The following is a 12,590-nucleotide window of genomic DNA, read 5'->3' on the forward strand; positions in this document are numbered from 1 at the left end:
GTTTCACCAACACTCCGCAGTCTGCATTGGTTGCCGATCAATTTCCGGTCACAATTCAAAGTGTTGGTTATGACCTTTAAAGCCCTTCATGGCATCGGACCAGAATATCTCAGGGACCGCCTTCTGCCACACGAATCCCAGCGACCGATTATGTCCCACAGAGTGGGCCTTCTCCGGGTCCCGTCAACTAAACAATGTCGGTTGGCGGGACCCAGGGGAAGAGCCTTCTCTGTGGCGGCCCCGACTCTCTGGAACCAGCTCCCCCCAGAGATTAGAACTGCCCCTACTCTCCTTGCCTTCCGTAAGCTCCTTAAAACCCACCTTTGTCGTCAGGCATGGGGGAACTGAGACATCTCCCCCGGGCATATACAATTTATGCATGGTATGTTTGTATGTATGTTTGCTTAGTAAATGGGGTTTTTAAAATATTTTAAATTATACTTATTTGATTTGTCATGAATTGTTTTGTTTTGTTGTGAGCCGCCCCGAGTCTGCAGAGAGGGGCGGCATACAAATCTAATAAATAAATAAATAAATAATAAACTGGAACATAGCACCTGACTCTTCTGGTAGCGGCCATGGCACCAACAAACACCTGGACTTCCTGCTCCATTGTGTCCACGCAAAGCAGAAGAAGTGGTCCAGAGGCCACATCCCACATGGGCTCCTCTTGTACATGGCCGTTGGTGCTGCCACTGCCAGGCAGGTGTTGGGGCATTGATGGCCTAGCTGCAGCGGCCCTGAGATAAGCTAGTGTAGGGTGCATGAGGCACTTACACCACCACCCTGCCTCACCTCATGGCCCTGGCATGGCTGGCTAAGGTGGAATGTCTGGCCAGCTGGCTAAGCGGGCTCTTAAGTAGGGCTTATTTTGGGGGGGGGGGGAATAAATAAATAAATAAATAAACAAACAAACAAACATCACACTCCCTGACACGACAGAGTCTTCAGAGAGGCGCGGCATACAAATGTAATAATAAATGAATGAATGAATGAATGAATGAATGAATGAATGAATGAATGAATAAATAAATAAATAAATAAATAAATAAATAAATAAATAAATAAATATCACATTCCCTCACATGACAGAAATGCATGAGAGAACCAGGAGCATTTCACCCCTGGTTAAAATCCAGAATTTTTTAAAAAAACATCTAAAATCTGTCCATTCAAGACACTATCTACCTATCTACCTACCTACCTACCTACCTATCAACCATCCCTATCCATCCATCCTCCCACCCACCAGCTGGCACTGTTTAGCTGACAGAACCCAGGGAAGACCAACCCTGTGGGCCCTCGTCAGTCGATTTGATAAAGCTATCAAATGTATGGGCTGCATATCTTACCACAGAGTAACTCTGGACAAATATACTGTATGATGTCACCATATCCATGAAAAGTGTCAGAGCAGTCTCACAATGGCATAACACTGTTTACATCACCTCAGGCTCTCCAAATAACCCCCAAACCCTGTTAATCCCTAAATTCTATGAAGTCCCCAATTTCATTTTTAAAATGGCTTCACAGCCCATTGCCAGGGGGGCAAATATGACCTATGCCCTCTTTTGAGCAAACTTGACAAGTTTCAGTCATTTTCCAGAACGTTCACTTTCACCATACGAGATAAATCCACACAGGAGGTATAAAGTCTAACATTAAAAGTAGGAATATGCAACTTCCATAGCCAGCAGATATACTGTATACAGTGGTACCTCGACTTATGAACTTAATTTGTTCTGTGACCAGGTTCTTAAGTACAAAAGTTTGTAAGTAGAAGCAATTTTTCCCATAGGAATCAATGTAAAAGCAAATAATACGTGCGATTGGGGAAACCACAGGGAGGGTGGAGGCCCTGTTTCTCCCAAGAGATTCCTAGAGAGGCCCCTGGAGGCAACTCCTGCCATTTCCGGCCCTGTTTCCTCCCAGGAGATTCCTAGAGAGGCCCCACGGAGGTTTCTGCCTTTTCCAGTTACAGTTTTGGAGGCTCAGGTTTGTAAGTGGAAAATGGTTCTTGAGAAGAGGCAAAAAAATCTTGAACACCCGGTTCTTAACTAGAAAAGTAGAGGCATTCTTAGGGTAGAGGTACCACTGTACTTCTTTATTCATTAAAGGCTCCTGATTCGCTTGTGGCATTCAGTTGTCGGAGAGCCAGTTGTGAAGGGAGTGTGAGACCCACCTGCCTGGACATCTCCATCTAGGTTCTTTTACCTTCTGTATATGTGCAAAGATTTCTGTGCATGTGCAGAAGGTAAAAGAACCCAAGACTCGGGGCGGCTCACTTTATTGGTCGCTGGGATTCGTGCGGTAGCTGGCGGTTCTGGAGGTATGCTTGAGAAAAAATTGTGTGAGTTGAAAATATCTGCTACATGGTACTCTATAATGGGCATCACCATTGAAAGACAACTTCAGGTCACCATTGTGGTTTCACTAAACCGGACGTCGGTGTGGTCAGCACGTGACGCATTGGCAGTGATGTGCTGCTGCCCCCACGTAGTGATTCTTTTTCCTACCCCATTTTTGTGGGGGTGAAATTGGCAAAAAAATGCCCCATTTTAGCAAAAGCAGGGCCATTTTTGACACCCTCCAGCACCCAAGAGCTTCCTACAGGCTTCCCAGACCCTCTGTCCAAAAATGGGACAAAGGGGGTGGGGTGACTTCAAGACAACCAATGTATAAGATGCAGCAACATTTCCACCCGTCTCAGTATGTATATTTGTGTATGTTTGCTGAAAAATAAAAAACTTATTTTTAAAAAAAGAATTTCCTCTTCTTAGATTAAAAATAAATTTAACAAAAAAATTGACAAAAAATAAATTCAACAAAAAATTAAAAGTATTCTTCCAATTTCATACTAAACTGGTCTAAAACCTGCTTTGAAGGGCCTGCTTTTGAGTGCCCTCGGCAAACGCTACCCAGAAAGGAAACAATCTTGAACGCTACATTCCAATTGTAGAAGGCCTGTCCTTTTCGTTATTTGTCTCCATGGAACATAAACTTTTCGAGACAATAGTAACACTTCAGATAACCCCTTAGTGCAAGAAAAGCTCTATTCATTGTGGTGTGAAATAATTTGTCTAAACTGGCATTCGGAAACGGCAAAGAACAGCTTGGGTTACGAAAGCCGTTTTTCCACGGGAGGGAAACGTTCTGGATCCCGATTCCAAATTCCAGTTTTGCTGCTTAAAGAAGAACAAGAGACCAAGTTGGCTGGTGGAATGTCATACCCGAAATACCTGCTGCCCTTTGCAAATTTTGTTCCTCAGTTTACGCAGTTCTGGACTTATAACCGTTCTTTTAGTGACTGTTCAAAGTTATGATGACATTGAAAAAGTAACTTATTTATTTATTCATTTATTAGTTTTGTCCAATACACAATAGTACAGGTTATAGAGGATATACTCGAGTAGAATGTATTAAAGAAGGAAAAGAAAATATAGGAATAAAATATAACTATGAGAGAATAGCAGAAATATACAGTATAGGGATAGAAGAGAAGATATAGGAGATATAAGAGAGACTATAGGACAGGGGACAGTAGACACTCTGATGCACTTATGTACGCCCCTTACTGACCTCTTAGGAACCTGGTGAGGTCAACCGTGGATTAGATTAGATTAGATTTATTGGATTTATATGCCGCCCCTCTCCGCAAACTCGGGACGGCTCACAACAAAGTAAAAAAAATACATAATAACAAATCCAATACCCACCAATCCAATTACAATGTTAAGCTAAAAAATTCATAAAAAACAACCCCAGAATATTAAAAAACAAGCACACAATCAATCTAACACCAAAACAACATGGGCAAGGGTGGGTTTTAAGGAGTTTGCGAAAGGCAAAGAGGGTGGGGGCAATCCTAATCTCAGGGGGGAGCTGGTTCCAGAGGATCGGAGCTGCCACAGAGAAGGCTCTTCCCCTGGGTCCTGCCAGACGACATTGTTTAGTCGATGGGACCCGGAGAAGGCCAACTTTGTGGGACCGAACCGGTCGCTGGGATTCGTGCAGCAGAAGGCGGTCCCGGAGATAGTCTAAGGGTAAAGTGTTGGGGGTTTGGGGATGACACTACGGAGTCCAGTAGTGAGTTCCACACTTCGACAACTCGATTACTAAAGTCATATTTTTTACAGTCAAGTTTGGAGCGGTTAATATCTGTTGTGTGCTCTTGTGTTGTTGCGGTTGAAGCTGAAGTAGTCTTTGACAGGCAAGACGTTGTAGCATATGGTCTTGTTGGCAATACAGTGATACCTCATCTTACAAACCCCTCGTCATACAAACTTTTCAGGATACAAACCCGGAGTTTAAGATTTTTTGCCTCTTCTTCCAAACTATTTTCACCTTACAAACCCAAACCGCCGCCACTGGGATGCCCCACCTCCAGACTTCTGTTGCCAGCAAAGCAGCCATTTTTTGCACTGCTGGGATTCCCCTGCAGCATCACAAAAACATGGAAGTCTGGAGGTGGGGTTTCCCATGGAGGGGGGCCTCAGGGAAATCCCAGCAGTGCAAAAACGGGTGCTTCGGCTGGCAAAAGGGGTGAGTTTTGGGCTTGCACGCATTAATCGCTTTTCCATTGATTCCTATGGGAAACATTGTTTCATCTTACAACCTTTTCACCTTACAAACCTCATCCTGGAACCAATTAAGTTCATAAGACGAGGTATCACTCTACTTGGATCATGTTTGAGGTGTTGTAGTTCTAAGCTTTCTAGACCCAGGATTGTAAGTCTAGTTTCATAGGGTGTTCTGTTTCGGGTAGAGGAGTGAAGGGCTCTTCTGGTGAAGTATCTCTGGACATTTTCGAGGGTATTAATGTCAGAAATGTGGTATGGGTTCCAAACAGATGAGCTGTATTCGAAAATGGGTCTGGCGAAAGTTTTGTAAGCTCTGGTAAATAGTGTGAGATACTTACAGCCATTGCAACATGCCCAAAGTTACACAATCGAAATCCAGACACTTGGCAACTGGTTCATATTTATGATAGTTGCAGAGTCTCCCTCTCTCCCCCCTCTCTCTCTCTGTGTCTGTGTGTGTATGAGAGAGAGAGTGAGTGTGTATCACAAGCAAAGTCAACAGGGAAGTCCGATATGTAATAATCATGTTACTAACTTAACATCAGCAATGATTCACTAACTAACGGTTTAGGTGTATTAAGTGGGTTTTGCAAAACCCATTTAATAGCTGTCTCCCTTAGTGTTCTGTCGGGCCCTCTGGTAGACTCCTCCTGAAAATTCACAGGTACAAATTTCAGACACACACACGTTTGAAAATTCAAAACAATGTTCTTTATAATGAAAATTCACTTAAACTAAGCCCTCTTTTGGTATAGCAAAGAGCACTCGTCTCCAAACAACCTGGTAATTTGTACAAGTCCCTTATCAGTTCTGTGATACTTAGCTTGCAGCTGTGAGGCAAGTCACAGTCCTTCTTCTTTCACAAAGTGAAAGAGGTATTTTTACCTCTTTTGTAGAAAATTTGTAAGCAAAAACAGGATGGAAATTCGACATTTACCTAAATCCTTATTATTATATCTTTCATTATTTGGCTGGCATTCTTTTTTTATTAGCACCCTGCCTTTTCCCGAAGGACCGAAAGATTGAACATTTCATTAAGGAAAAAGATGCAAGTGGTCACGGAAAGAATATAATTCCATCAATTGTTGGCACCGAGATTTCCCTCCAGCTGCACCCATCTCCAAGAGACCTTGAGGAGAACATTCTGCTAATCATAGACACAAGACAACCCAGGGCCACAAACCGTAACGATCACACCGTAACAATCGAGGTCCGTTTGCAAGTTTACAAAAATTTACAAAAATGGTGCAGGCTGTCTCGGGAAAGGGAGTTTAGCTTATTAAAGTAGCCTGGGGGTTTTTTTTTGGCAGGCTTCTGCATAAGCCTGAACACAAAAAGGCCACTGCTTTAAGGAAACCTCAAATTAAAATTCATATTATTAGGAATGGCATTTAGACTTATATACTACTTCACAGTGTTTTACAACCCTCTCTAAGCAGACCCCAACAATCTGGGTCCTCATTTTACCGACCTTGGAAGGATGGAAGGCTGAGTCAACCTTGAGCCTACTAAGAGTCGATCTGCCAAACTGCTTTCAAATCAATTTTGATTCCTGTCAGTTGCTGGGATAAATAGAAACATAGAAACATAGAAGACCGTCGGCAGAAAAAGACCTCATGGTCCATCTAGTCTGCCCTTATACTATTTCCTGCATTTTATCTTAGGATGGATCTATGTTTATCCCAGGCATGTTTAAATTCAGTTACTGTGGATTTACCAACCACGTCTGCTGGAAGTTTGTTCCAAGGATCTACTACTCTTTCAGTAAAATAATATTTTCTCACGTTGCTTTGGAGGAGAAGTTGCTCAAATCGACAAAAGTATCTCCTCCATGTAGGGGAGGGTTCCAGTTACCTTCTCAACTGGTTCGCATTTGTGATTTGTGCACATTTTTGCACACATGTGCCCACTGCACTCACGCCTCCATCACGTTGTGCAAAAGAAAGTGACCCTCTGCGCATGCACAGAGGTCATTTTTGGCAAGCTGGGGCAACCAAAGGACTGGTGCGGGAGCTTGGACCATCTGTCATCACTGCCGCTTCAGCGACAGGCAGTAAATTTCTGCTACCCGTTCTAAAAAACTGATCTGAACTGGCAGCAACGCACCGCGGCCTCCAGGGTTTCCTTACGGCGTAACCAGAGGGGTGTTCCTCTTCACCAGCGCTACTGGAACACTCGTGGCGACCAGCAGGAGCACATGCGTGTCCATTGGGCAGGCACGCACATGCTAGTATGAAATTTGGCTTCTGTGCAATGTGCCAAAAGCCAAATCTTACGTGAGAATGCACAAGCGAGTGAGATTTTATTTATTTATTTATTTATTTATTTATTTATTATTTAGATTTGTATGCCGCCCCTCTCCGCAGACTCGGGGCGGCTCACAACAAAGTGAAACAATTTACAACAAATCTAAATTACAGTTTAAAAATATTTTTAAAACCCCATTTTCTAAACAAACATACAGACAGACATACCATTCATAAATTGTATATGCCCGGGGGAGATGTCTCTGTTCCCCCATGCCTGATGGCAAAGGTGGGTCTTAAGGAGCTTACAAAAGGCAAGGAGAGTAGGGGCAGTTCTAATCTCCGGGGGGAGTTGGTTCCAGAGGGTCGGGCCCACCACAGAGAAGGCTCTTCCCCTGGGGCCCACCAACCGACATTGTTTAGTTGACGGGACCCGGAGAAGGCCCACTCTGTGGGACCTAATCGGTCGCTGGGATTCGTGCGGCAGCAGAGATTTTGGTGATTCTTGCCAATATCTTTGCTTCTGCACATGCGCGGAAGTAAAAAAAACACCAAAAATGGGTGAAATCTCATGCACAAGAGCGTTCTGGCATGAGATTTCATATCCGGCACATGTGCGCAAGCCAAATCTCAGATGGGTGCATGCGTGCACCCATCTGGGGCATGGAAATGCATGTGCATCTCCATTTCCACTAACGGATCCCAATCCCACCTGTACTGAGTGCAACCCGCTACTAGATGCAACATAAAGTCCACATTTTGTGTTCCAAAACCACACCTTCCCTTTTCCAACTTCCACGTCCTTGTGCCCGACTTGACGTGGCACTGCACAATTTTAACAAGCCCTGATGTTGATGAATTCCCAAGTCCACCTTGTTTCACCCAGAAGTCACATCACAACCAGGGGTGGGCTGCTGCCCCGACAGAGGGGAACACAGTGGGGTAGCGAAAATGGAGCTCCACCCCAGATCACCCAATTTGCACTGAAAGATATTGAAAGAAAATGCAGGGTGTCCTGCATAAGCCATGCCCACAGTGTGGTAGTAAAAATTTGGGTAGCCCTTCACTGATCACAACCTCAGTTGGATCATTCGCGGGAACTCCTCAGATAACTTTCTCAGGATCTAAGACCTCCTTGAACTCAGACTGAGTTCCAGATTCTTCTTTCTGAAGCAACATTTGATGCTAGTGTCAATGTCTGACCCCCAATGACTGGCCGAGCTTTGGCTTGGTCAAGGAAAAGTATGGTTGGAGCTCCACTGTGCTCGTGATGCAGTCCTGTCTGTTTGAGCCTCCAAGATAATTGTCAAAAAGGAGTGTCTCCAATGGTTTGTATCTCCTTGGGAGAGGACACTTCTGCCTTTGGACTGATATTGGACAACTTCTCAGTATCAAATACTTCTCCAGTTTTGATGTCCGTCATTTGATCGCCTTGCCTGCAACGTTTTATGATTAAAGTGCAAAGCGTGATATAAAGAAAGAAGCTTCCAAATCTTATTGCAGTGATGACCCCTAGGTAGACATTTCTAGGGAAAAAAACACAAAACAAAGGGAGGACAACTTGAGTTGGAAAAGAGCAGAAATGTTTCTCAGAAGAAGAGGTCTTAGCATCTTCACCTTTGGAGAGCAATAATGACCTTAGCCTTTCCAGAGAAGTTACAAGATTCAGAGTCTATGGTATACACGTATCAGGTAGTCATGTTTTGTCCAATAATGGTTTATTCAATTAAGTAAAATTAAAGAGGTCCATATCAGAATGTTAACAGTGGCTAAGTTCCATAATGCAGTCTGCCTAGCTTGGGTTTAGTGTGCTTGTATCAACCTAGACTAAAATTATGGAGCTAGACTGCAATAGTACTTCATTATTGAATTGTGCTCTTATATTCTTTTTCTTTCCCGTCCATTTCTTTCTATCCGCACACTTGCCCATGTCTCTTCTTCCCTCCCTCCCTCCCTCCCTCCCTTCCTTCCTTCCTCCCTTCCTCCCTCTCTCCTATCCATCCATCCATCCATCCATCTATACATCTCCTTTTTTCCATCTCTCCATCCACACTCCTTTTGTTTTCCTTCTTTCTTTCTTTCCTTCCTTCTTTCCTCCTTCCATCGTCCCTCCCTATCCATCCATCCGTCCATCCTCTTTGCTTCCTGTCTTCATTTCTTCCATCTATCCATTCATCAGCACTCTCTTTCCTTTCCTTCCTTCCTTCCTCCTTCCACCTTCTCTCCCTCCCTCCCATCCATCCATCCGTCTCCTCTTTGCTTCCTGTCTTCCTTTTTTCCAACTATTCATCCATCAGCACTCTCTTTGTTTTCCTTCCTTCCTGCTTCATTCCTTTCTCTCTCCCTCCCTCCATCCCATCCATCCACCCATCTCCTCTTTTCTTCCTCTTTTCTTTTTTTCCTTCCTTCCTTCCTTCCTTCCTCTCACTGCAAGCTATATTAATACAAATAAAAAGACTTGTCAACATGTAACATGTATTCTATGAAAGGATGTCATCCTTATTTAAGGTGTGAAAACAGATTTACTCGTTCACACCCTACAAAGCAGAAATTCACAATTTTAGACCGTAGACTCTCCCCCTCCCTTTCATGCTTACCTGAATGCTTTGGTATCATATACTCTGCAAGCCCCAGATCCACCACATGTTTTCACACCCCATTTCAAGCAGGTCTGGTCAATCAAAGCTCCAAAGTAAATCGGGGCAGGAAGCCCCCCTGAAATAGGATGAAAGAAATACGTAAGACAGACTTGACTTACTCAGCAAGACTTGAGAGCAACAAAAACTCAGTGGGCAAGTATGTGCAGGGAAAACTTAATGGTTTTGGTTAAACTCCCAAAAGGGAAACAAGGAGTAGGAAGTGTGAAGAACTTTAGTTGGAGCTGTCTTTCCAAACTATGCAGGAATTACTGGTTGTATATTGTTGTGGTTCCGTCTGAGGCCCCTCAGGGAACGGCTGATCTTCTGTCGGTTTCCAGCTCAGAGGGAGAGGCTGAGGAACAGGAGGTGCAGGCAGACGAGGAGGAGGAATCCCAGGCTGAAGAAGAGGGAGGACAGCCAGAGTCCCCCCAGAGGGAGCTCTCCCCAGCAAGCAGCCTGGATTCCTTAGAGGAAAATGCACAAGCCATAATTGATCTGCGACAGAGAAGAGCTACACAGCGAAGGGACCAATTGGCTAGGTACTTTCAGCATTAAAGAGGCAACAGCTGGGTTTGGGTGTGGTGCTCTTTGGAAAGGCTAAAAGGCAGACCCACCCTTCCTGGCTTGTGGAGTTTTATCTTTGAGAGTCTTGGGACCTGGCTGTGAACTTTGGCGTCTTGGAATCCTGGTTTGTGCCTTTGACTACTGAAACCTTGGGGTGGGTGTGCCAGCAAGAAGCTTGCTGTATTGTCTGGACATCAGGACTCTGCTGTAAAGTATTATAGCCTGTCTGTTGGGAAGAACAGGTTTTCCTCTGTGTTTATTTTTTCCAGCTATAAAGTACTTTTGCTTTTACCAGAGTGTCTGGCTGTTTTTTCCAGTTGGTGTTGAGGTCTGGGGGAACCCAGACAGAACAGTATATATAAATTACGTGGAATTGACATCCTGTTCTAATTCCTGTCCCTAATTCCTGTTCCTGGGTCACTGCAAATGACATCTACAGGCACATTTTGATCCTCCACTGTCAACACTTCGCTTTTAATAATGGCTCCTTTAGTGTTTCTTTTAGATTATTAGATTTGTTATATATTGTTTATTATTGCTGTGAGCCACCCCGAGTCTACGGAGAGGGGCGGCATACAAATCTAATAAATAAATAAAATAAATAAATAACAAAAACAATAAATCACCTGAACCAGATTATAAACTGTCGGATTCAGCTGGTTGATAACAGTGATGGACTGCCAAAATATTCACCTCTTTGTCTTTTGTTTTAAAAAAAGGTACCACAAAAATGCTTGACTTGGGTAGGTACAGCCAGTGATGGGCTGCCAAACTTTTTACTGCCACACTGTGGGCGTGGCGAATCTGTGGATTTCAATTGGGATTCTGTCAATCAAGAGAGGTTAAGAAGATGGAGTGACAGTAGGCTGCCATCTTGAATTATTTGACCACCATTTTCCTGTGGGTTCTCCTGGAGTTCTGTCAGCCAAGAGACATGAGGAAAATGAAGTGACAGCAGTAAGACATTTTCCAGTGGCAGCGTGCAGTGTAGATCTTTCCAGTCTAGCCTTTTCAAGAATTGCCAAGTTCTGGTCCAGAGGTTTAAACTGAGTTAGACTTAAGCAACCATGCACACAAGAGAAACGTAAAAGAGTGAAGTGGCTATGCCCTCATCACCAACAGCTTTAAAACTGTTCTCCAGAAATTGACATCATCCAGATTGCCGACCTCACTCAAAATGGCAGACAATTGAATGCAATATATTTAGAATACAGACGGTCAGAATATGTTACTCTTGGGATACCATATTACTCAGTTTCTCTCCAAAATTTTAAGCATCTCATAGGTAATAGATAAGGTTATGTGTAGCGATGGGCGAACTGAACCCACACAATTCGGGTCCGTACCAAATTTTGCGGTGTTCAGTATGCCGAACACGAATTTTTTCCAAACTTTGGGCAAAGTTCGGAGTCGTGTTCGGCATTCGGAGCTTTGACGTCACCAGCAGGTTGCTAAGGACGCCAAGGTGATCACTTCCTGGATTCCATGGAATCCAGGAAGTGATCACCTTGGCGTCCTTAGCAACCTGTCAGTGACGTCAAAGCTCCGCTCCCAGAATCTCTTCATGGGAGGGATTCCCCCTTCAGGTTCGAGTTCGGGTTCGGTTTGGGTTCAGCTGAATTTTGCGTAAAATTCGGTCAAACTTGCCAAACCTGAATACCGTTGCATTCGCCCATCCCTAGTTATGTGCTTAAAAACTAAAATGAAATCTGGAGTCCATTTACCAAAGATTCTTCCACATAAGGCTTCAATGCCCACTGCAAAAGATTTCAAATCTGGTGCAACCGATCTGAAAAAGAAGAGAGGGGAGAAGTTAAAACGTGAGTTTAGACAAGGAACATTGAAATAAATAAATTTTAGGGGGAAGACGGAAAATGAGATTGCAAATATTGGTTTGAATTTTTTAAAAAAATCTTTCTTTTTCTGTGTTTCCCCCTTTATCATTTTTTCTTCTCTTTCTCTTATTCCTCTTGTTTTAAATTTGCCTTTTAGTGAGAAAAAAAACTTTTATTATTGTTATTGCTATTGCTATGGTTATTGCTAATGTTATGAAAGAAATGAAATCTGAAAACAAGCTGGTCAGCCTCCGTGGGGCCTGTCTAGGAATCTCCTGGGAGGAAACAGGGCCAGAAAAGACAGGGAGAAGCCTCCGTGGGGTCTCTCTAGGAATCTCCTGGGAGGAAACCGGACCGGAAAAGGCAGGGAGAAGCCTCCGTAGGATCTCTCTAGGAATCTCCTGGGAGGAAACAGGGCCGGAAAAGACAGGGAGAAGCCTCTGTGAGGCCTCTCTAGGAATCTCCTGGGAGGAAACAGGGCTGGAAAAGGCAGGGAGAAGTCTCCGTGGAGCCTTTCTAGGAATCTCCAGGGAGGAAACAGGGCCTTCATCCTCCCTGTGGTTTCCCCAGTCGCACACATTATTTGTTTTTACATTAATTCCTAGGGGAAAATTGCTTCTTCTTACCAACTTTTCTACTTAAGAACCTGGTCATAGAACGAATTAAGTTCATAACTAGAGGTACCACTGTATTATTTTTTACAGTAATTTTACAGTATTTCACCAG

The 12,590-nt window shown here is 43.7% G+C and overlaps 1 protein-coding gene across 3 annotated transcripts in view; it reads right to left on the minus strand.

Moving 5' to 3' along the window:
* Window positions 1–5,268: 5,268 nt before the first annotated feature.
* The window catches only part of LOC139168732 (solute carrier organic anion transporter family member 1C1-like), a 35,918-nt gene continuing 28,596 nt past the window's right edge, over window positions 5,269–12,590 (minus strand). For all 3 annotated transcript variants that reach the window (XM_070754328.1, XM_070754329.1, XM_070754327.1), the window contains 3 exons: window positions 11,754–11,818; window positions 9,424–9,541; window positions 5,269–8,352 (listed from right to left, as the gene is read on the minus strand). In XM_070754328.1, the coding sequence (XP_070610429.1) occupies window positions 8,133–8,352; window positions 9,424–9,541; window positions 11,754–11,818 (403 nt within the window). In that variant the 3' untranslated portion in view covers window positions 5,269–8,132. The remainder of the gene's footprint in view (window positions 8,353–9,423; window positions 9,542–11,753; window positions 11,819–12,590) is intronic.

The sequence above is a fragment of the Erythrolamprus reginae genome, chromosome 6 (assembly GCF_031021105.1).
Source record: "Erythrolamprus reginae isolate rEryReg1 chromosome 6, rEryReg1.hap1, whole genome shotgun sequence".
Classification (NCBI taxonomy): Eukaryota; Metazoa; Chordata; class Lepidosauria; order Squamata; family Dipsadidae; genus Erythrolamprus; species Erythrolamprus reginae.